Source organism: Pollachius pollachius (assembly GCF_949987615.1).
Source record: "Pollachius pollachius genome assembly, chromosome: 8".
NCBI lineage: Eukaryota > Metazoa > Chordata > Actinopteri > Gadiformes > Gadidae > Pollachius > Pollachius pollachius.
Window position 1 is genome coordinate 24356476 of NC_136941.1, and position 25722 is coordinate 24382197.

The 25722-nt window shown below is 44.9% G+C and overlaps 2 protein-coding genes across 3 annotated transcripts; both read right to left on the bottom strand.

Moving 5' to 3' along the window:
• Positions 1-267: 267 nt before the first annotated feature.
• ttpal (tocopherol (alpha) transfer protein-like) lies at positions 268-6568 on the bottom strand. Of its 2 annotated transcripts, none has more exons than XM_079741455.1 (6): positions 6537-6568; positions 5870-6047; positions 5288-5531; positions 4226-4419; positions 3901-4011; positions 268-1665 (listed from the first exon to the last, which is right to left on the bottom strand). In XM_079741455.1, the coding sequence occupies exons 2-6, from the start codon at positions 6035-6037 to the stop codon at positions 1387-1389; spliced, it is 996 nt and encodes a 331-aa protein (XP_079597581.1). In that variant the 5' UTR covers positions 6038-6047; positions 6537-6568; the 3' UTR covers positions 268-1386. The 2 variants fall into 2 exon arrangements, with proteins under 2 accessions (XP_079597581.1, XP_079597580.1); XM_079741454.1 differs by having other exon boundaries at positions 297-1665; positions 5870-6096; positions 6537-6567.
• A 1607-nt stretch (positions 6569-8175) lies between these two features.
• On the bottom strand, positions 8176-13294 carry hnf4a (hepatocyte nuclear factor 4, alpha; the record flags this gene model as incomplete). The annotated part of the gene is made up of 10 exons (XM_079740825.1): positions 8176-8312; positions 8771-8890; positions 9140-9376; positions 9588-9740; positions 9866-9953; positions 10426-10581; positions 10690-10796; positions 11087-11181; positions 11759-11933; positions 13207-13294. The coding sequence occupies 10 exons, from the start codon at positions 13292-13294 to the stop codon at positions 8176-8178; spliced, it is 1356 nt and encodes a 451-aa protein (XP_079596951.1).
• Between the last annotated feature and the right edge of the window lie 12428 nt (positions 13295-25722).

The following is a 25722-nucleotide window of genomic DNA, read 5'->3' on the forward strand; positions in this document are numbered from 1 at the left end:
TCAAACAGCTGTTTCCAAAATGGAGTTCAGCGTCTCCCAGCCAATTAGAGCACGCCTCTGGAGTTTCCCAGCCAATCAGAGCACGCCTCTTGAGTTTCGTGTGGCATTGTCTCTCCTACGCTGAGGTCCCAGACTGTGAGACTTGTACAAATTAAACATATCCATAGCATTACTAGCCTTTTATTGTGGGTAGATTGGGGATATAAATTGGTAAGTAACAAATATTCAGTAATACGATTATGACAAGATAACTGAAAGGGCATAAAGTGTAGAATAATATAATTTTCCCAGCTACCATAATTACAAATTAAAAAGCACCAGACGTCTTTTTATTTTCTTTATTTTCTTTACTATAATCAGAGTGGAATGACCATCGAGCTTAAATAAACTAAACAAATGTAAACTAGAACAGAAATCCCTTACTTGGCAACACGTACAATATAAAATAGATAAAACACCATTTGACCCTATACATGCTCCATGGTATTGGCAAAAAGATACCTCTATAGTCATGAGTGTTTCAGCAGTGCAATGATCCATGTAGCTTTAGCAAACTGATGGGATCTGGCCTGGAGGTGAAGACAGTATACAGGCAAATGGTTCAGTGTATTGAAAATAAACAAAATCATAAGGCAGGACTTTCTATGAATATGTTCACGTATAATACATAACAGAATGCATTAAGCTACACAAAGACAAACATATGGTACAGAAACAATGGGGACAATTTCAACATCTGTATCAATAGGTATCCCCATATTAACCGTTCAAACTTTGCATTGATTGACATGAGAATGCACATACATATTCATTGCTTTGGTACAATTTCCAACAACACCCTGAAGGCCTACCATGTCCCCTCCTGGGCTATCATATTTAATGGGTATTTAACAATTGGTATATATTAACACTTGGGGAATTGTTAAATCTCACAATGCAGTTAGGCTTAACTTGGAGTCTACACATGCTACTATTGGTCTACTGGACACAGGGTATGAAAACCTTTTCGAAACAGTCTCTCCCAAGTTATTTTCCCTCACTAGCATGGATCAGATTGCACAGGACAGCAGCAGTTGTTGATAATACCATATAGAGGGCCGTCGGCAGACCCCAGAGCTGCCTTAAACACTGGGGGAATGCAGTGCGTAGAAGACCTCCCTCCCCTTTGGCTCACGTAGGCCCACTACAATGTTGAACGCTGGAGTAAAAAAAAGTAAATGTTGTAGGCCTAAATGTTTGGCAACTTGCCTGATAAAACTCGTGGGTTTCAAAAGAAACAACCACACCAATGTATCCTCCCAGTTATAACTGGGAGTGAACGGGAGCAACGGGAGTCAGGAACAGGAGTACAGTTGAAGGTACCGGGGGATTCGGTTACAGCAGGCGTCAGTAACAGTAGTACAGCTGAGAGCGGAGCGCCCTGAAGGGGTCCTCCTCCGGCCCGCCGCCCGCCTCCCCCTCCAGGAGCATGTCTTCTGGCAGCACCACACCCTCTAGTGGATCCGGTTGGCAGAACTCAACGATGAACTCCTCCTCACAGTCCAGCAGCATCCGCGACCACGCAGACGTGTCTAGATGGGCCGCACTGCCGCCGTACTGCCCGGGAAGGACCGAGGGGGGGATGTTCCGGTGCAGGGAGCGCACGTCTGAGCCATGGAGCACGTACTGCAGAGGACAGGAAGTACAGTAATGGGCCTCCAGTTAAGGTGCTAGGTCTGAACCATGGGCCACATACTGCAGAAGACAGGAAGTACAGTATAGGGCCATTGGAGTTGTCCACAAATGAAAGCCTTGGGGAAGAGAATTTAAGATTTCTACAGTACAAAAGAATCAGGGTTTGAATCTTTGGTGAACTTGTAAAGGGAACTGGAATTGCCCACTATCACACGAGTCAAAGTCAGACAAATACGGCCATAATAGTCACTTGTCTTCATCTTGTCCATCGTTATTCTTAAGTCTATAGGCTGTAGTTGGGGGGCTACCGAATGAGGTGGCATCCACAGAGGTGTCCCCCCTCAGAACCAGTCTCAATACCTCAGGGCACACAAAGCAACACTCATGCAACATTTCTAGCAAGCTTTTTCACTTTGGTTAAATATATTTAGGATTGGAGACAATGTTTGGATCAACATAGAAAGCACTACTTTTCTTTCAATATTTCCTCAAATCTAGAGATAACCATGATCAATGTTGTAAGTCCCTGAAATAAATAAATATAGATATTTAACTAAAACATACAGCTATAAATACCGGTATTACTTTTTGGCCAACAATACTGATCTGAGGATGCAAAGAATTCTGGTACCCGATATTATTTGCTGATTAATTTATGTATATGTTTGATAAATAGCCTTTATATAGTTGTTTAGCTTCATAAAAGGATAACAAAGCTTTAATAAAACTGCTTTATTGAACACAAGAATGAAAATGTACATTAAAACGAAATCCCTGCATTAACAAATAAAAAATGTCAGGTTCCCAACCATTAATCAGTTAGAACAAATAACATAATCAGACAAAAATCATAAACTGAAATAAATAACAGCATCAAAAATATCAAACAACTCACAGCCGTCTGTCCACTCAGCAGCCCAGGCTCTCAGGAGATAACTCAGCCCAGGACCAGGCCCTCAGGAGATAACTCAGCCCAGAACCAGGCCCTCAGGAGATAACTCAGCCCAGGACCAGGCCCTCAGGAGATAACTCAGCCCAGGCTCTCAGGAAATAACTCAGCCCAGGGCCTCAGGAGATAACTCAGCCCAGGACCAGGCCCTCAGGAGATAACTCAGCCCAGGGCCAGGCCCTCAGGAGATAACTCAGCCCAGGGCCAGGCCCTCAAGAGATAACTCAGCCCAGGCCCTCAGGAGATAACTCAGCCCAGGACCAGGCCCTCAGGAGATAACTCAGCCCAGGGCCTCAGGAGATAACTCAGCCCAGGGCCTCAGGAGATAACTCAGCCCAGGACCAGGCCCTCAGGAGATAACTCAGCCCAGGCCCTCAGGAGATAACTCAGCCCAGGACCAGGCCCTGAGAAGATAACTCAGCCCAGGACCAGGCCCTCAGAAGATAACTCAGCCCAGGACCAGGCCCTCAGGAGATAACTCAGCCCAGGACCATGCCCTCAGGAGATAACTCAGCCCAGGACCAGGCCCTCAGGAGATAACTCAGCCCAGGACCAGGCCCTCAGGAGATAACTCAGCCCAGGCCCTCGGGAGATAACTCAGCCAGGACCAGGCCCTCAGGAGATAACTCAGCCCAGGACCAGGCCCTCAGGAGATAACTCAGCCCAGGACCGTAATCTCAGGAGATCCTGTGTCGTGCTGCCTTTTGCACTAACTTCAGCCTTTAATCTATCCCAAACAAGGAGTTTATCGATTTGTCGTTGATCGGTACTTCAGATCCATGGATTTTGAGAAGCTGCAGCTAAGTTTCCTGACGTGAAGAGGAAATATAGATGGAGTTGTTTTTATACCGAGCTTGGGGTGAGTAGAGGTACCGTAGGCTTACACTCTATTTTAGATTGGGCTAGGTCAGACCCCAAATGTCCACAGACAAAGACAGGCTGAAAGAACCGAGACAGAATCATTTTCATCTGCCTTGTTGAAGGGATCTCAGCTTGCAGAAGTTCTAGGCTGGTTATTAGGTTCAGACCCCAGATATAAGGTTAATTCCTTTTCTTCCGTCCTCCTGAATAGTGCATGTTTGATTTCCTCACGTGCCTTTGGATATCGCTAGTGATGCAGTGCAATTTCACTGAAACTTTGCAAAATGAACAAAACAAATATTTGTTTTAAGTTAATTTGGCTAACCAATATGTATCGGTCGAGCCCTAGCTATAAATAATGTTGGGACACGTCAAATGTTTTCACAATCACAAATAAAACATAATTAATAACTCACCCTCTCAGCCATCTTCTCCTTCAGAAAGGGCTTAATTATTGCAAAGATCCCCTTGAAAATCCTAGGCTCATTAATTATGTTAACAGCCTTGATTCTGATGGGGAATCCATCCTTTTATTTAGACAAGAAAATGGGAATTATTAAAAAAGACAATAGTACTCCAGAAATATGATAATATAAAAATTGGATGAAAACACAGATTAGTAGGGATAAGTCTTATTTAATGACACACTATTTGTGTTTACTTCCATATTATATGGAATATAATATAACACAGTTATATAAATAATATAACTATGTGAACGTCAGAAAGGGCGTTCCTTACCTGGAGAATGCTCACAACTTTTTTGGCAAGGAAGGGGCCAGGGTTGGAGGCCTGAGACATGCCCACCCCGGTGTAGTCCGCCAGGATGACGATCCCGTTCACCTGGGTGTCCTCCGGCTGGATCAGCTTCTCCAGAGTCAGGTAGAGGGCCCTCACGTTGTCCACAAACGGATAATCATTTGGTTTCCATTTTCCTGTACAGAAGTTGGACATGAGTACTGCAGTGGTTCATTTATTTCTCAGTTTGGACTGATATGAGCAAGGATATCTTTAACAGTACATTACACCTCAGCATTTAAAAAAATGATATTGTTTCAGATATTTATTTCACCTTTAGGTGGCAGCAAATTCCCAAAAGTAGTGTCAAGCATGTCATTTTGCTTTCTGTTTTTAAAGCGGAATGACCTTCAGAGACCATTTACTGATATAATATGCATGCAGCACTGTAATATGACTCATACTTTGTATTTGAGAAAAATCTTTATAATGGGACTATGTGGGGTGGCATGTTTGTTGAATGTTTTATTTTGTTACGGATATTGACTGGATCGTTCAAAACGGACAAAACAAGCTTGACAACTTTGTGGCATAACATTGGTTTAAATGTGAAGCTAGGCTAGTTGTGACATGACTTTGGCCTGCCGTACGGCACTGTGCAGTGGAAAAACAGCGGTACATGGTCAAGATTCATAGCTAGAACCAGCCACCAGGGTACTGAGGCACAGTACACTTTAGTCTGCAGTAAAGACCAGCCCCAAACTGAGAGCAGGGTTCCAGCACATCCCTGGTGAAGGCACCTGGTGAAGGCACCTGGGGAAGGCACCTGGTGAACGCCCACTAGTGAACGCCGACTAGTGAACGCCCACTAGTGAATGTCCCTGGTGAACGCTCCTGGTGAACGCCCCCTATTGAACGGCCGTTGTGAACGCCCCTGGTGAACATCCCTGGTGAACGCCCCAGGTGAACGCTCCTGGTGAACGCCCCCTATTGAACGGCCGTTGTGAACGCCCCTGGTGAACATCCCTGGTGAACGCCCCAGGTGAACGTCAGGGCTCCCCCTACCTGGCTGGAGACAGAGGATGTAGCGTCCGCAGGGGTCGGGGTGGGGCAGCACTGAAAGGAAGCCCAGGTCCAGGACGTGCTTCACAGTGGAGGGCTTGAGGTCCTGGAAGACCTCTGGCCAGGCCTTGCGCCCTGCGTGGTAGTTGAGCAGCAGCTCCAGGGCCCGGTCGTAGTCAAACTTCCTGGCCCGGAGGAAGCGCAGAAGGAAGGCGTCGTCCAACCGGGTCCTTAGGTTGGGCTGCTCCTTCAAAAGTGGTGTTTACAGACTAAGAGTTCAGCTGTTGACCGTGTACATGATGGGAGAAGCTCCTTCTACTGACACATTACAAGAATCTAGCCGCCTCTTAAAGCAAACAGGTCCAGCAGGTTTGTAAGTATATAATATGTGCCTTGTAAGTTTAGAAACCACCACGCATTGTATCTCTTCTAACAATGGTGAGATTTTTTCATAACTGTTATATACATTATAACTATGATCACAATCCTGTTATGTTTACACGTCTATCTTGGTTTTCCAACGTGATTCTAACGATCTGCATTAAAGGCATCAGAACGAGCCAGACAAACAACACACAATGTAACCTTTAGGATCATGTCTCTCAGCGCCTGGACGTCCCTGAGACGCCACTCAGGCTTCTCCTGGAGCTCCTCGCGGGCCTTGGCCACCAGCGCCGGCGTCAGGGTGCAGCAGTAGATGGGAGGAGGCGGAGCCGGGAACCAGCCGTGGCGCGGGGACGCCAGTGGGTCCATCGGAGGAGACCTGAGGGGGAGGGACTCATGCCGTTGGGCCATGGACAAACTGGGGGTCGCTGCATAGAGTACAATAAGGAACGTAATAATGTTGAATTATTTAAATGACCTTTATTGAGATGTCTTTTAATTCCCCTTTTTTATGCTCTTCCATTAACCTCATCATTCACTTTCAGGCAAAACTCATGTCAGTCCCAGTTGACGTGGGTCCCCTAAAGCACCATAATATACTTAGAATCCAGTTTTTATTTCATTAATGTTATTGTACTCAATCAATCAGAAACCCAAGTCGCGAAATAGTACATTTAACCACATCCTTAACAGCCCTCAATGAGAATATCCCCTCGAATAACAACTGGAAATGTATCCTTAAACCTGCAAAATTGTGGCCAGATATAGGACTTATTTCAGAGACGTGTCAGCATATACAACTGCGTGATAATGGTTTGCAAAAATCGACATAAATTACATCACCGGAGCAGCGAAAACAACAACAAACCTGTGATGAGAACCCTGCGGTACTTCCGGGAGGCGAGACGGCGCCGTCTGGTTGGTCCGCTGGAACCACGTGACCACGTTCCTCTGTGGGCTACGTCGACGTTTCAATGAATCAGAATAATGAAACATGGAGGAATAGTTAGAGTCAAATTATGAATGAATAACGTTTCACTATTGATGTAGGATTAGGTCGATTTTTTGGTAAAATCTAGTGCTTTGTCGGGGTTCCAAGGTCCATGTTTTGACAAAACACTTAACTTGCACGTTATATGCAATACCTGCATCCACCTCACAGCCACACACTTGCTGCGTCTCGCAGAGTCGACACAGCCTTGATTTATAAATTATTTGCAACTTTTAATCAAACGTTTCACACCAAGTCATAAATGGGCCCATTATCTACGATTGCTTTTGTTTTATCGTTGATTTTCTCAATTCGAGAGCTGGTCTACAGTTAGGCTTTGATGTGTGCCTCATCCGCTCTCATTCTTTTAATCTTTCTTTCCCTTTGCAACCACTGGTATCTATGATGACTTTATGACACTTTATCAGGTCTGATGCAACAAACCTCATAGATATCAATGACCACGCCGCACTGCCACGTTGGATTCTGTTTTTGAGAGTGTAGGACTTACTAAACATGTTTTCAGGTTCATAGTGTGTGTTAAGGTTACAATTGTTTGAGAATCTTCTTATACTTGGATCATTATAAAACAGTATTTTTGAGACAGAATAAGATCACTGCAGCACAATTATGTGTAAAAATAGACCTTGACGTTTTATTTATGTATCTTCACATTGAAAGGTGAACATTTCTTCCTGTGTGTAAGGCAGTTTAGTTTTCAAGGCACAGTTTATTCTTTCAGCTAAACCATGACAATATATTTATCTCAAACAGAAAAAATATTATATAAAAAATGATACAACATATTTAAGTATTTGAATTGGGGAAATAACATTTGTTCCTCAATAAATGGCTGCCTATGTCTTTTAAAAAGTGGCACCACACAGCAGACAACATCCTATCAACCAAGCAATCTTGGCGTAATTTATAACTTATTGAAAGATACTCTATACTCTAGTCATGTAATAAACCCCTGATCGTCATATTATACAACAGCTTTAAACCTTGAATTTCCAAGTGATTTTGTTTAAGAAAATATATTTTGTACTTAACCTGTACAAAAATGTTACCAACTAGCTGAAACATGGCAACATGGAGTTTAAATATCTATAAAAGCCAAATACAGTGTAATGCTAAAAAATAAATGTTGTAACATTAATACAGCATTGGCACTATCCAATCACCATCAAACAGTAGGCCTGGGGGCGTTCTTTAGGACATCTCCTACAACCCCAACACACGGTTGCCAAATCAAGCTCCGACATCGACAGGACTTATGTTGTGTAGATGTCATAAGCAATGTTTTGGACTTTTTAAACGCAGTTGATCTAATAAGGCCCTCATGGGAGTTATGCTGAATGCATGAACCAAACAGGTGTTCATATATTCAACTACTGCTACGTAGTTATCTGACATGTTGCATCATACATCAGGGACTTTTTAAAAGAATGGCCAAACAACAGAACAACATGAACGCAGATATAGTAAGGTGAGAGGCTGTTTGAGTCTAGCCTGGCTACATGGCCTCCTGCTTGGTGATGGTGGTCTGAGGGATGGAGGTAGGCTGCTTAGGCACGGTGGCGATGACCCCCTGGGCCATCTTGTAATGCTCTGAGCTGGAGGGCGGGGACGGGATGGGGGTTTCAGGAGTGGCTGCAGAACGGGGAACAGAAGAGTGTTAAAGTGAGCAGTCAGCGCAGAACTCAGCAGAGCATGTCTGTCTCTCCCTACGGGTACCCTTTCTTTAAAGCTACCACTTTTCAGACTATGAATAATAAGCACTTTCTGTGAAATTTCTGAGGGCATTAGAATGGTTAAGCGAAAAATAACAGAAGCTTTCTTTGACAAAATAAGCCTGATTAGTCTCCATGAAGAACTTAGAAAAGGATTATTTTGCCAAGCCTGTTAGTCCTTCCAGCAGCCAGATTGATCTGCACAGGAAGTGGGTTGCCAATGAGGAAAAATATGAATAAATGCGATGCTGTTTGGCTCACAGCGTCACTAGTCCTATACCTGTAACCCTGCGTGTCTAATTCACCCATTCACCTTTATACTCCTCGGATTCAACGCTGTTACTTTATCTCACTCTGTTCCTGTGTGTTAGCACTTACAGATTTGACCGTTGTGTAGGGGTGAGGGACCGTTGGAGACGATCACATTGCTGCTGAGGTGCTCCTGGACCAGGTGGGGGTGTAGAGAGTGAGGTGCATGAGGGGCCTCGTTTGCAGAACCTGGAAAACACATGCAGGCACACTCAGTCATACATAGAACTATACTGCTGTAACAAATCCCAGGACAGATTGAGATGTACTCTCTGCTTGTGTCTGCGTATTTATTACAAATGGGGAGTGGAGTCGTCTCGTTTCAGAGGTAGGCTGTGGACATCGGGGTTCAAAGCCGGCCTGGAACCTTTTGAACGGGCCTGACCCCTCGGGCCCCATCCCTCGCAAGCGTCCCCTAGCCCCACGCACGTTCCTCACCTCCCAGCAGCATCTCTTGAAGCAGGTTGTCTATCTTCGCCATGCCGAAGAGCTTGACGAACTGGATCTGCTCGATCATCTGCCAGGTGATGCTCTGCAGCGTGGGCAGAAGCAGCAGCAGCTCGCCGAAGCGGCCCCGCGAGTCGTACTGCCGGTCGTTGATGTAGTCCTCCAGGCTCACCTGCACCTGGTAGCGCATGCGCTTGATCTTCACCGGGTCACTCAGACCCTTGGCGTCTGGCACAGGGAGGGCAAGAACGTGGATCTCATTCATGTTCCAATTGAGGACATTTCAACTGGCAAAAGGTCTTGACAGTATAGTCGGTCAAAAATAGAGAGATATATTAAAGAAGCACGGCTGTGATTTGCACGGTATATTCTTCTAGATTTGGTAGAGGGGAACATGGTGTTATCTGGGTGATCTGGACCCCTCCATTGCTGCTCTTACCTGGGTCAAAGAAGACGATGGCTTTCAAACACGCGTACTCGTTGTCGTCGATCTGGAGCTCCTGGAAGGGCAGCACCAGCTCGTCCAGGATCCTCACGGCCACCCGGCTCACCTCCAGCTCAGGGCAGTTCCTGGGGATGATGTGGTCGTTCCCTGAGGAGAGGTCATCCCGTCTTCAACCCATAAAGCGATGCGTCGGGCGGACAGCCAACGAGTGATTTCACCCAATGGTGGATAATGTGTTTGCATGCGTTTAAATGGTAAGTTACTCTTATTACCTAATAACAGGAGATCTTTGAAGAGCATGGACCTTTTGGCCACCCCTAGCAGAAGGTGCTCCCCGGCATGTGCACGTAGCAGTGCCACCTGGGAGGGAAAACGCACTGAATGTGAAACAATACAATGTTCTCCTTTCTACCAGCTGGCTTCCACCTTAAATCCCACATCAACTTCTTTGCAATAAAAGTGTTGTCTTGGGCCCGTCTAAGGAAATTGTCTGATGCGGCCTGGTTACTCTGTCAAACCAACAATGAAAAAGAAATGAACATACATCAGCCAATCAGTTACCAGGCCTTGTCCATTCGCTGTGTTAATGATTCCAGAGCGAGGATGTAACTTTACAACCAGCTCATCATATTCTAACCTGGAATGAATACATTAACTCTCAGGATGGGAGAGGACTGCTCCGTGTATATAATGATAAAGAACACCATTGCTCCACCACGGCTCACTGGGCCCTGCCGTCGTGGTGGAAGGCTGGTATAGAAACTGATATGTATACACACGTGTACATTCATTGAGGTGTTTTGCACCAATGTCAGGATGACCATAGCCTCACCTGGTCGTCCAGGGGAAGGTCGCAGAAGGCTGGGATGTATTTGGCCCACTCCACCAGCACCAGCAGCTGTTGCTTCATAGACTCACACACATCCGTGATGGCGGCCATCTTCTTGGTCCTGATGTCTCCGTTTAGTATGGGCCCCGGGGAGGTGATCTGAACGGTGATTTAGGACAACATCAGAACCGGGAGGCAGAGGTGTCTCCAGCTCCTGGCACGGTGTGGGGATAAGGGGGCCGGGTCCTGGCCTGGTCGGAGCCTCACCTGTCTGGACAGAACATCAGCCTGGATCAGGGCGTTGATGGAGGGTAAACTGCTGTCCTCGTAGCTGGACCTCCGGGTGCTGATTCTGTCTCTTTCATTCTGTACAGCTGAGAACACACACGCACAGACACACACACATTTAATTTAACATTTAAAACAATGAAGCATGTAGCATTTAGCCCGCCGCATGCTAAGTCACGTGAAGGAAAAAACAAGGCTTCCAAGGCTGTCCTGTTTATCAGTATAGGGCTATTATGGCTTAGAGATGTTTGCTCAGCATAAACCGCTCATAGTCTCCAGCGCTTCACTGACTGAACATTAACAAGATCTCTGCTCTGGTGGCTATTGCGACACACTCAAAACCCGCTTCAATTTAACATCAATGTCCTCAATCTACCTTCTTTCTTCATGCCGGCTCTGAAGCACTTCTTGAGCCGACAATATCTGCACTGATTCCGCTTGTCTTTGTCCACGATGCATTGTCTGTTGAACCTGGGACCCCAGAAAGACAAGGATTAAAGACAAGGGCAAAGATATGTGTTCACATGCATCTGTGTTGTGTTTGTCGGTCTGTGTCTGTGTGTGTGCATGCTGTGTGAGTGGGTGTGTTTGCATGTATATGTTGCGGTCTGTCTGTGTGTATGTGAATGCATTCAAGTATGTGTGCGTGTGTGTATGCATGTTTGTTTATGTGTGTGCATGCATGAATATGTGTGTGTGTGTGTGTGTGTGTGTGTGTGTGTGTGTGTGCGTGTGTGTGTGTGTGTGTGTGTGTGTGCGTGCTCGGGTGTTTGTGTCCAGATGGGTTGGGGGAAAGGGACGAATGTGTCGGGATAGTTTGGGCACCAGTGAGTCAACTACCCGTGTCTTCAATATTTAATCATTAAAATATTTGAAAATAAGATCAGTCATCCCTTGGGGCAGCATGGGCGCTGATAGTGGTGGTGCTGGTGCTGATAGTGGTGGTGGTGGTGGTGGTGATAGTGGTGGTGGTGGTGGGGGTGGTGGTGGTGGTGCTGATAGTGATGGTGGTGGTGGTGGTGGTGGTGGTGAAGCCTCTCGCTCTCACCTGCAGGAGTACATGTGGTTCTTCCGAACGCTGCGCCTGAAGAAGCCCTTGCAGCCATCACAGCTGGAGGCCCCGTAGTGCTTCCCCGTGGCCCGGTCCCCACAGATGGCACACAGGCTGCCCGCCACGAGATGGCCGCCCGCACTCATGGTTCCACTCTCAGCGGGGGAGGAGTCTGACATCAGAGGGACAGCAGGACGGGGAGAGAGACATGGAGATAGAGAGAGAGAGAGAGAGAGAGAGAGAGAGAGAGAGTGAGAGAGAGAGAGAGAGATAAAGAGAGAGAGAGAGAGAGAGAGAGAGAGAGAGAGAGAGATAAAGAGAGAGATAAAGAGAGAGAGAGAGAGAGAGAGACAGAGAGAGATAAAGAGAGAGAGAGAGAGAGAGAGAGAGAGAGAGAGAGGGAGAGAAGAGAGCGAGAGAGAGAGAGAGAGAGAGACAGACAGAGAGGTTTCTTCATGAAACAGTATATTAAAGGTGGAGCATGACTAATCCAACTCATCATTTATAATGTGATTGTAGCCGCATTATTCAAAGGACACTTCAGAGGTGCTACTGGCCTTTGTGAAACAGCAGGCAGAAGGACTGAAGCCTGATCAAAATCTATACCGTGTCTGAGTGGCTCAGACAGTCAACACTGAGGGCTTGATCATATCTGAGAGGACAATCACTCCGGACCGTCTTCCCACCCTCATGGTCACAACATTTGATCAATCAATCAGTAAAAAGTATAAATCATGCCTCTACAAGGCTTTTGAACCGTTGAATGCAAATTAAGTTATTCAGGATTACACTACAACCTTACCAACATAGTACAGGAAACAGAAAAAGATCTAAAATCTAAAAATAAATTGAGGTATGCAGCTTGATAGATATCTTGCCCCCCCCCCCCCCCATCCTTTTCATTCTAGCTGGGAGCTGTTTCATTCTTGCATCAGGATCATTAGCAGAAGTCATGGGACAGTGAGTCCAAGCGTCATACTGACTCCTCTCTTACAGATTCATTACTGACATCACTAACAACAGCTAGGGAGGCTCCCTGACAGGACTGAGAACCAGCCGTTGGTAACAAGAGAGCCGTGCTTCACCAGAGAACCAATGTATATCCACTATCAGACAAGGGTCGGGTCCGAACACGACCCAGACCGGTCACGTCAAGTCCAGAAGTCTCAACAATGAACCGCAATCCACCTGCGATCCAGACTTCTTCTGAAGGGCTACTCCAGTATGGAGTTGTAAATCAACATCTGTTAATGCCAAGAGTTGAGACATTATCATCATCAAGTCCGACAGCAGGAGCGAGTGGACGTATGCCCCTCGTTTATCGTCCCCATGTGGAGGACCTTCGCCAAGTGTGGAGAACCCGCCTGGGACCAAAGTTCTTCCCTGGACTCGAAAGTCTCAAAGTTCAACGGGATGAGCAGCGGCCGCGCACACATGTGACTCACCTGCGCCCATGGCCAGCACCTGCATGTTCTCAAACTCCAGCGTGGTGTAGGCTGGGTCCAGGGCCTCGCTGTAGTCTGCCATGTCCATAACTGCTGCTGCTGCTCCGCTCTGGACCGACGAGATGCTGCTACTAGCTGTGCTACCTCCACCACTGCTACCCTGAGCGATGTGGTCTAAGACAAGACTTGGCCAAGAAGCCCATGTGCCCCATCCACTAAAGACAACCCCCCCCCCCCCCCCCTCCCAACACCACCAACCCAACCACCCCCTCGCCCCCCGAATTAAACACCCCCTCCTCCCTCCTCGGGCCTAGGCCACGCCCCCTTTAAAGGTGGATATTTGATGGGGGGGTGGGAGTGTCCTCCTCCCCCCCCTGAGTCTGGTTGATTTTTAACCAGACTTTTTGAGTGAGAGATAACACAACATTGATATCCTTCTTCACCTTTTTTATGTATTATCTATTTCTCTCTCTCTCTCTCCCTTTCTCCCTTTCTCCTTTCTGTTCATCACCACATCGGAGTTCCATCAGTAACAAACAGTTGGTGTTTTGATAGGAAAGAGTGTTCTTCTGTGTGTGTGTTTGTGTGTGTGTGTTCATCGTTGAGCAAGGTATAGCTTACCTACTGTTGCTTTCACTGAGACCCAATAGACTTACTTCCTTCGGGCCTAATATGTAACGCTAAATCTCGGTTAAGGCTGACATAATTAAGCATTGAAATAATTCTCCCTGAAGCAAACCGATGCCTTTGTGTATAAATAATTAATTGCTGAAATGCAGTCACGTGATGCTTGCCCCGACCCAATGCCCAGAAAGGGCACTTTCAGACACTTGAAGCCATTTTTATCACAGCTGTTTGAACTGCTTCATGATGGACATGTAATAGGCTGTTAGCCTTTGGTATAGAAAGACACAACAGTGTGATATATTGTGTAGAGCAGTTGGATTCTCTAGAATGCACCTCTAGAGACAGAGCACACAACGTTGAAATTGCAATACGTTTCTCAATCTTGCATATTCCCTGGGTCAAATCAGAACATATTTACTTTTTGTTTGGTACCATACAGTTAAGCACAGAAACCGATGTTCTTATCTTACACATTCGTCTATCTGACGAAGCTTTGTCTACAAACATCTCCCGGCGCTCCGAGCGGTTAAACAACAAGTATTATAAACATGATGGGATTAAGTCAAGTTTGGGTTTTGAAAAGGAAGCAGAAAGTGTTGTTGAGCTAGGTGCCTCCTGTGCGTAGGAACAGCAACATGACAAACAGCAGCGGCTGTTTGAAGAGGAGAAAGTTGCAGCACACAGCGATAGGTCAACGCTCCGGGGTTCATGCAGACCCCACCGCTCTGACCTCAGCCGCCAGCGGACCAGCAGGCATTGGCACGGCGCGTCCAACCCCACGACTGGCGCTTTGGAGGAACAAGACTATCTGCCACTTTTCTACAATGATAAAATAAAATAAACATGTATCAATAGTAATCAGAGTACAAAGGTGAATGGTATTAAACAGCTTATTCAATTGATGGTATATGCAATCAGATAATTTGTTATTGGGATGTCTTGGAACAAGGATATGTTTGAACCTTCTTCGTAATTGAAGTTTACAAAATGTATAAATAAATCAAACAGTATGAGGCTTTTGACCCACTGTTAAATGCTGTTGGTTTAAGGTTGTAAAACATTGAAACTGGCTTAACGAGTGCATGCCATCACCGCAACAAGTCAGCACAGAGGTGGCTGATAGCACGTCTTTACACTGCATTGGTGAAGCTCCTCAACATTATCCATGTTTGTTCAAGAAACTTGTTCATTATCCAAACCATCGACCAAGGTGTGTGTGTGTGTGTGTGTGTCTGTATGTGTGTGGCTGTGTGTGTCAGTGTGTGTGTGTGTGTGTGGCTGTGTGTGTCAGTGTGTGTGTGTGTGTGTGTCAGTGTGTGTGTGTGTGTGTGTGTGTGTGTGTGTGTGTGTGTGTGTGTGTGAGTGGGGGGGGCAGGGAGATGTAGGGGAATCTGTGTTGAGGGTTGGAATGAGTCACCAAGAGCAAATCTTATCTTACCCGTCATTAAAATTATTTTATCACTGCTCCCATCTTGCATTTCTGTGAACTGCCCAAGGAACAGCCATATACAGGACAATAAACCATAATCTGGAAGGTTATGGCTTTCCTTAATCACACACGGTGACAAAGTGTTCTGATGCATTTGGATTACACATGCTACTCTACCAACTCACCAAGCCATGTGTGTAAACGACCAAACTTTACTGATATTAAAAGATCGCAGGCACTAAAGTGCTGTTGATGACTGTCCAACTACAACTCGGCACCTGCAAAAACAATCCTGAAGTTGAGTGTTTGAGAGGGGACCCGGCCCGATCAGCACTCGTCAGCAGGACCCTGTTGCCCGGAGGAAATGTGATGGGAAGTCGTCTTATAATCAGTCACCCAAACTCCTGCCCCGAGGGCTAAAGTCAGAACCACTGAGAACTGATGTAACACTTGTGATTCCCCTTTGAAACTTCAAACTAGCGTTTGTGAACAAAGTCTATCTTGTGAATAGGAATCTCCGACCACTGACCAAACTCCATCTGAGCCTAGTTGTACCTTCTCCTCAACGGCTGCATTTCACTCCCTAAGTCTGATCCCAAAAGCCAGCAGCGTTAAGGCAGCTGGAATGACCAGACACTAGAACCAGTAGGCTACTGGGGTTGGGCTGGCGGGAGAACCCCTGACTACCTGGATGAGGATACTACCGGACCTTAATGTGACTTAGCAGTGCGCCTCCGCAACGGGACAAAAAGTGAGTGTTGATCAAATAGACACAATCGTTTGTTAATGACGGGGATGATTGGTGTAACAGAAGGACAAATGGAAGAGCGGTGCGGAAAGCCTTGCGCCCCACTCTCCAGCGCTAAACAAAATGTTATATGTGACTTTAGTGTCATAGGAAAGACCTTGTCAACAGATTGCTATCTGCTGTCACTCAGCTCATGCAAGCCCTGCCTGAGCCAGCCAGGTAATGTACCATTCTCCCTCGCTCCTCTAGCCAGGTAATGTCTCATTCTTCCCTTAGTCCTCTAGCCAGGTAATGTCCCATCCTCCCCTCGCCCCTAAGTCCCTGCCTTAGCCATCCATCGTCAGCCATTCTTCATATGGACTGGCTTGGCTGAAGATACGATTAACTACATTTCAATGAGCTTTTTGTTAAATTGTTTTCTATTTATTTCAGGGATGTTTTAAGTGGGAGAGGCTGTTCATATGTAGTAAAGAGTTAACATCAACAGGATCATTGAATCAAGAATGATGGGATCAACGGCCCACTAAGGCCTACAATGCTTTAATTGAATTCATTCATTGATGAAATGAGCTCATTCCAGAACAAAAGCTGCTCTCGTTTATTAGGCTCATATAATTGTATCATATTCGATTTTTGGACATTTAGGCCAACACAAAAAAAACAGCCTTTTATTAGTTTCCCTGTCACAGAAGCCATATGATCAAACAGGGCACAGCAGTTGAAATAGTTTTCTTTTGATCTGACATTACTCAGATTGACCTATGGGTATAAAGTATTGCATAGCATGCATAGGTTTCACAAACTTTACCCAGGCTATTTGAAATACATGTGAAAGGCTACATGAACGTGAAATGAACCAACTGAAAAAACGATGTTGCGGAGAACAAATAGGTAAACAGTTGCATCAATAAACACGATGCGCAACGTGAATCAATCACAGAGCACGATAAGCTCAGCAATCATTAACCCCTGTTGTGCTGAGAAGTCACTTCGTCTGCCAGCCCTATCCCTTCAGTCAGCAGCATCGCTCACAGCCGTCTTATCTGCCTGATTCCCTCCGAGGCCTGCCTCGTCACCAGCCAATCGATACACACTTATCCTCCACATTGTGATTAACGCAGGCCAGTGTTGAGAAAGCCCCCGTGACAGTGCAGCTACATTAGAGAAGGCTTTCTAGGTGACGATAGGCCTCTTGTCACATGATTGTCGTCGTGAGTGCGTAGGTGATGTCAGCTCAACACTTTAACAATATCAAAGTATCAGGTCAACCTCCTCTCATCAGAACAGCCTGATTGAAATGGTGTTATCCCCCTGGCCCAGGTCGCTGTGGTTAGATACAACACAGCATTTACCATGGCTATATATATTATACTATACATTTTTGCACTAGAATCAACCGTGGCTGGTACCACTTAACACTTTACACAAACCATTTACACTTTACTACACCTCATTACTTAATATTACTTATTACCACTGTTTTAGTTACTCTTATTATCTCCCTTATTATCATAATATTTTATTTTATTGTATTGTAATTAGTTATTATTGTGATCTATACTGCTACTTATTTTTACATCTTTTTTTTTTTACTTATCTTTATTTACTTGATCTTGTATTGTTGCTGCTATGTGGCTGTTGAGGAACCAAGCATACAAATTTGACCCTTGTGTACTTGTGAACAATGAGATGTTATGAAATAATTCTGATTCTGATCCTGAACAATGAGGAACACCTCACTGAACCAGACTATCTGGGTACCACTGCCTCCCTGTGGAGAGTTCACCTCATGATGTTCCTCCACCCCGGGGGAAAGGCTTTCCTTTGGCTTTAAAGGGCACCAACAGCATTAGTTTCTCCCCCAGCAACAAGTCCAACATCACAACTCAATAATTGGGATTAAAAACATTGATTAATAAATCGTAGCATGGAAGAAGTAATGAGACATTCCTGAGAAAAGCACCAGTTTCCACAAATAGCGAAATTGTTTGAACAATTCCATCTTACTGTGACTGTAAACCCAACCGTTAACAAAAGGCCAATGACAACATAAAGCGAGGGGCCACTCCTCCAGGACCCTCGTTACCCTGCACCGGCCCTGCTAACCACCACCACCGCCACCTGGTCTGTTTACCTTGGACGTTCAGCGCTCCGCCGTGCTCTCCATACATCCCTGTGAGCGCAGGGGCCGTCTCTACCGGGCCCTGAGCCCAGCCCGGGGGCAGGCTTGAACTGGCTGCACCGGGGAGGCACCGAGGAGGCCGAGAGGCGACGCAGCCGGGCGGCTGCAGGGCTCCGTGTGCGGCTCCCCTGGGCCCCGCGGCGTGTGACTGGGGGGGGGATCAGCCTCTAATGCCGTCACAATGACATTTAATCGGAGCCCGGACGGCTGGATTAATAGTGTCGAGGGAACACTGTGTCTGTGTGTGTGTGTGTGTGTGTGTGTGTGTGTGTGTGTGTGTGTGTGTGTGTGTGTGTGTGTGTGTAATAGCCAACCTCTTATTTTACTGTTAATCAGAGACGGAAAGGCATGGGCTAGATATCTCCAATATAGGCCTAATCCACTATCCTTCATTACACCGATTGGTTGGTTTGATGTGATTTTCCTTTGTGCTTTCAAGCAGAGAGATTGTAAAAATCATTTTCTAAAAAGCATCTTTTCAATAGACTGAAGAACCAACTTTTCATTATACTGACCTCACTAAGCCATAGCAAACCTTCACTCTCTATCCCTTTCAGCTATTGACATATGTGTTTTTTTAAATGTATATATATATTTAATTGCTCAATCGGTGGCAAAATTATCTATTGTAACATGATTACGTAATTAAAAGTTATATGGCTTCCAAAACCATAACGTATACTGAAATGAGACATGACCGGCCGCCTGGCTTTATCTGTCCACTAGAGGTCACCCTAGAGCTCTTTAGTTCCCAATGTATTGATACCTTGTTTACTATGTGAGTGTGTATTTAAGTCCCCTAGATTCCTCAAATCTGTTTGTTCCCTTCGGCCTACATCTTATCCTTGTGCTTGCAACTGTTTTTATCCAAAGCTTTGGTTATTCCGATTTTGTTAAGTAAATATTGCATATTTTGGCACAAGACAATTACCACAACCACAATTATCCCATCCACTGCATATAATAGACAGATTCAAGATTTCTTTAATTCTGCTACAGCAAGCTAAATTAATTTTAATCCAAGGGAACAACGTAGCTCTAGGGGATGACAGTTAACCATTTATTCCACGATTCCATATTCCAGCATATCCAGGCCTACTGGGTGAAAAAACCCAGGTGTCCAGGCTGCAGGTTCTTAAAGGTCTGTGACTTGTTGAATCTGTGGCAGTGATACACACAGAGCCTGTAATGTGTGGTTATAGCTCACTGTTGAAGAATCACTCACGTCGTCCAGTTCTCTGGGCAAACAGACGGGTTACTGAGGGGCTGTCAAATGGCTTTTGTTGTGTTTACATTCACCAACTGATCTGCAAAGGCACAGGGCAGGCCGTCTTTTGTCCATGCTGGGGCCGCTGGGCAACTAATCATCTGTTACTTGATGTTATGTTGTGCATGTCTACCTGTGTTCCCATTACTATATACTTCCCATTAAAACACATACTGTACAAACAGCGATGCATTGTTTCACCTTCCTCTGACAAATGTACTTATTGTAAGGTGCTTTGGAAAAAGGTATCTGCTAAATGCCCTAAATGTAAATGTAAAAACTGAGAAGGAATCCAATTAATTAGTTAATTTTCCGTTATTACCTGCGTTTGTCCTACCATGACACCTCTGTGAAAGGGTCTATTATAACCATACAATATTCATCGCAGCCCAGGGCGTTCTCTTCTTTAATAACAGGCTTAGGGTTATGATTTTAAAAAGGTCATAATCATCCCCTATAAGCATGGGATGGTTTGTCTCCACAATGAAGGGCCACATAAGTTGATCTCGACCACACAGACCAGCGCTAGCTTAGGGAATACAGCTAGTAAGGAAAGCATAGGCTACACCAATGATTTGGCTTTGGATGATCCATCTGTTTTGCTAGTGTTTAGTCAATAAAGATCCTTTAAAACAATTCCCTTTTCTTCATAATAAATCCACAGAAAGGGAGCCTCCAAGCAGAATGGTAAGGTTATTATTGTGGTGGTGGTGGGTAGGGTTCTAATGCGGCTGCTACACACGGCTAGCAAAAAATACTACTTGGCAAGGGCGTAGGAACCGGGGGGGACGGAGGGGACGTGTCCCCTCCAATATCGGAGACAGGCGCATTTGTCCCACCTAAAAATTATGCCGGATCTGTCAGGTTTCCGATATGTGTCCCGCCCAATGTTAAACTCATTCCTACGCCCCTGCTACTTGGTATCTATAAGATCAAGCAACAGCTGCATGAATTCTCTGTCAATCAAGGTTATTCACACATTACAGAATATAAAGGATGGGTAGCCGTTTTGTGCTTTCATGGTATTATTGAGGTAGTAACAGGACTATCTGAACAGCTGAAATGGCCGTTTGTTTGTTTTTATTTACACTATATAACGAGTGTGAAAGCCAGTTACTTGGTAGCCAGCTGCTTTTCACAAAACCCAATTTAGAACTAGATGAGATTAATTCATTGATACCAACTGTTTGGTAGGAATGGCAATCAGACTGAGTGATGGGAGCCACCTGTTTAATACTGTAGCCTGATATCCACCCATAAATAATTTCACTACTAAGACATAACTATTACATAGTTCATCAACGGATTAAATACGACCCTCAACAACCGACATGAATACGTCTTGTGGTGGAATAAATGAATACCCAAAGAGTGCGCTCTTATTGGTGTGCTGAGCCAGATGAAAGGAGGCAGCATGTCCATCACTGACAGAGGACAATGAAGATCAATCAGTCAATATTAACAACGTGTCTATGGACAGCCTTCCACCCTGGAATTGATCCCATTCCAGAGAGCCGTGCTGAGGTCTCTTCAGGCTCCCTTTCATTGTACAGCGGCTTTTAGAAAACAAGAAATAGAAACTGTGTCCTTCGTAGTGCAAATGAAAGGCTACAGCCACAGAACACACAGCCTATTATAGCCCTGGGTAACCCTCGCTCTGCAAAACATAATTTTCCTAAAACGCTGTGAAGAACACACAGAGGTTGGATCTTTTTAGACGTTGCTACATGGCCACAGAGTGTACAGCGAGCAGGAGTGGGAACCAGGACATCTGTCTGATTGTCAGAGTGGAAGCCCGCCACATCAGAGGCACACAGAACCCGATGCGCTCATTACTCCATACTGAGCCCAAGTCAACAACCTGCTAAGATTAGCTGTTGTCATCGCTTCGCCCTTTACCTTCCCCCTGTAAGCATAAAGTCTGTCCCTAGGCCCAGGCATTTGTCAGCATCCTCTAATATGAAAGAGCTCGGAGCGCTCAGCCTTTATGAAAAACGTCATCAAAACCTCATTGTTTCAGGGTCACCAGACCCTTGTTCTTGTCTTGAACGTTGTAAATCTACAGATAGCGCAGGACACACCTTCATGAATTGCAGCCATAACAGTAGCCTTGATGCTACAGTAAAATACTACTCCAGATATCGAACCAGAAAAGCTGCTGGGGATTGGTTCCAGTGTGCTGACAAAGCCAGGGGCACAGCTGCTGAAGAACACTCTTACACACTTTAAAACCAACACAAAGAAATACAAGCAGGCGTCGCACCTGATCTCTCTCCGGCCAAAGCGGTTGCAGCAGCCGAAGCGCCCTGTGTACTCACCGAATGGAAGCCTGACACGCAGAGGCACCTGTGTGTTCACGTTGACCATGCTGCCTTTTCCTTCTCCTTCCGCGCCTCTCTTCCGTCTCAAAGCATCTGAGTTACCCTTCTAGAGTGCCTTCTGCGTTGGTACGGACAAGGTGTGAAATATGGAAGTTAGTGCGGGCTGTTGTAGTGCGAGGAGGGTGTTGGTGCAAGGTAAGGCCGCTGGTGCTACTCTTATCTTATTGATTCTCCTAATCTGGGCAAATGTGGGTGGGGAGGTTAACCAGTAACCAGGCTCGTATGGCCACCAATCTATATGGCAGCTGTAACCATGGCAACAAGATGAAACTCAAATAGACGTGAAGTTATTATGAGTTTTTATCTAGCTCCTCGCCCCCCCCCCCCACACACACACACACACACACACACACACACACCCTCATCATCAGACTATTTTTCAGAATGCAGGATTAGCAAATTAATACACCGGCAAAAAATGTTTACTCGTTTATACAAAAGAAGGGACAGGCAGAAGGCTGAGTGGAGAGAGAGAGAGAGAGAGAGAGAGAGAGAGGTGTGGCACACACATAGTGGCTACAGACATGTGTACTGCTACCTGAACTGGCAGCCATGTTGTGGGTGTGATATCACTTCCTGACTTTGTAACTCAACAGAGATAGTTAACCGAACAACCCAATGAATGACCTCCCATCCTTTAAAATAAGCTGAAAGGCACATGCACTCATTGGCATTACAGCTGCCAGCCGGCCATGGCCTCTTGGATCTGACCTCCTGATTCCTCTGCCTACCGTTTGGTTTGAGCAAGGAGTGGCGGTTCAGCGAAAACTCCAGCCACACACTTGGTGTTCCTTCCAGAGCACAGAGAGAGGAATATGTCAGTAAAGAATACTTCCACTCAAAAGAGAGCCCCCCACCGTGCTCTGGTAGGAACACCAAGTGTGGCCTTGCACACCCGGACAGTGACCCCTCCCCGCCTCCGGTTTTAAGGAAGAGCTGCTCCGCTCTCTACGCAGCGAGATGGCTGCTATTTTCAAGACTGAGCTTCATGAATGCAGTTAAATTCAGGACTTTCAGATAAAGAGGAAGCAAAATGGAACGGTTAAATTGAGAATAATACATAGGTGACACATGCATGACACAACAACTAACAGAGACATCGAAATTAATAACAAGACATGTGAATGATACATATGCATAATGGCTGATACAGAAGTAAAGAACATTTGAACAAGGACATTGATTAGTTACATGATGACACAACTTCCAAAACGTCCTAGCTCACTGACGTACTTAACAACTAACTGACTTACACTCACTCAGTAAACGTTACACTGCCTAATATGCCAGTCTTATGCCCGCCTTTTTCCTGGCAATCTAACAGCTTCATTTCGCATCCCAATTTACCCTCTCGGACCCTAAACATATTGGGGTTTTCATTTTCATGTAAATGCATCTAGAGCAGGGGTTTGTATGAGAGTATATGAGAGTGAGGCCCCCCTCAGAGAACAAATTTCAGCTGAGACCCCCCCCCAATTTTTTTTTTCTAAATCCGTTTTTAAAGATCTTTTAATTATTTTACACATTTTAAACATCTCTGATCATATTTTACACATTTTAAACATCTCTGATCATATATTTCTTAAACATTTTTGAAACATTCTAAACATCTTTGTGTGTTTTTAAACACATTTTAACATCTTTATCTAAGCATGTTTTTGCTTAACGTTTTTGAAATACATTTGAACATCTTAATCTGTTAACTGCCAGTTTATCCTCCTTTTTAGCTCACCTCAACTTAAGTGGGAGCAATGAGTTTGCGTAGCTGTGTTCGAAATCGTTCCCCATCACGGATATAGTGCACTATATAGGGTGCTCGCCATTTTGTAGTGGTGTTCGAATTCTCAGTGGTATTTCACGCACTATAAAGTGGACTTAAAATACCCAAAATTTGAGTGAACATACGATGTTCCCTACATGTTACTCCCGTATACCACAATGTAAGGCGGTCGTATTTTTCCGGAGAAGAAGCTGAATAATAACAAAAACGAATACATTTAATGATGGAGCCTCCGGCTTTCGTTTAGAAATGTCAACAATTTATTTGGAATTTAACATAGAAAATGTAACATTCTAAATTAATAAAAAAAAAATATATATAAAAAAATTATCACACGTTGGTCTCCCACCATATGCGCTGTCATCATCACAAATGATCTGTCCCTAAAAGTTAAAATCCACCATCCCCCCTGGCTTTTTTTAACAACTCGACCACTGAACACAACCTCCAGCTTTCCTCGTGGGTGCCCGGTTTGTTTACATGATGTGGGCGCATCTGTCTGCGTCACACAAATACCCGGCGCATTTACTGACGCAAATGACGTTTAGAAACGTTCAGCGTAGTGTCCGAACTCTCGTTTGTTCGTTCCCTATATAGTGCACTATATCATAAACACTATATAGGGAATAGTGAGTGAGTGAATTGGGAACGATTTCGAACACAGCGCGTCTTCGTCTTTGTGTTTTTTCTGTTACTTTTTCTGGTTTATTTTTTTCTCACATTGCGCCCCCGCTTAAGTACTCTGGCACAACTCTGAAAACCACTGGAGGGCTTTGCGGTTCTAGGTGCGGGACTTGGGCAGTGGTGTTACTGCATTGTGTCTACAACAGACACAATGCAGCGATATCAACATGAGTAGTTCTAGCTGGAGAGACCATCATGGGAGAGAAGGTGATGGAGTCGCATTTAATGTAGACGGAGAAAGATGGTGCAATCTATGAGAAAGTACCAGAGGAATTTCTTACTAGGCTTTGGTCGGGATAAAAAACAAGTGGTCAGCAAAATAAAGATTATGTTGGCTTTTTTGCACTCGTAAATAGTTAATCACGTTTGTAGCCGGCTCAAACTGCACTTTGCCGACTACTGCGTTGTGTTCCGGTGCACTTAAGACAGAACGTTGACGTTCTCTTAGGCACTTTATTCTGTATTAGATGATAGAGGCCACACATTCAGAATTCCATCTTCAATCAGAATCAGCCTCCCTTAGTCAATCAAAATGCAGAACCCTATCTAATAGTATAAAAAAATAAGAAAAAAAATACATCTGGGCTGTTCAGAGCCATAAAACATCATACAATACAATAAACTTTTAAATGAACACGTTATATTATAAACCTGGTTTTGGGAGTACATACCTGTATAATATCACAGAGAGCAAACATGTGGGCTATATAACACGAAGATAGAATGGCGAGCGCTAGCGTACAATGAAACAAAACACATGATTAACTATGTTAGCTCTCTCATAAGCTCTCAAAACAGTAATGTTTTCGACACAACACGAATTTACATACGCTAATCACAAAATATATGTACAAGTTACAATGTGCGCTTATACTAAAGTAACAACAGGTATATTTCTAATTAAAATTAGACTGCCTACTGTCTACTGTCCATGCAGGCTTACTCCAACGAACAAAGAAAGCCAGCTTGGTGGTGGATTATACCCCCTTGGTTTTACACAGGCAAGACAGTGAAATTGCAGGGCGTGCCAAGCCGCGACCGTACCAGCTTGGCAGTGTAAAAATACCTTCTCACTCATGTACAGGATCAGAAAGGTGAAAAAGTAATTACGTGTAGATAAATATTACACTTTTTAATTAATTAATAAACGTCAGGGTAGGTGTCCTGCATGCCTTATGACCTCAGTCCAATAGAAGAGGGGTTCCCAACCTTTTTGGTTCCAAAGACCCCTGATAGATCAATGATTCCAAGATGGTGGCGCATCCTCAATGCAGCGGCTTCTCTAGCTCTCAGTGAGAAGCATAGATATTGTAACACCAAACTTTTAGCGCTTAAGAAGGTAGCAGCTTCACTTTCACTTACACCTAAACTAAACTTAACTTGGAAGACTGCGAATACTAAGGACAAAAGCATGGAAA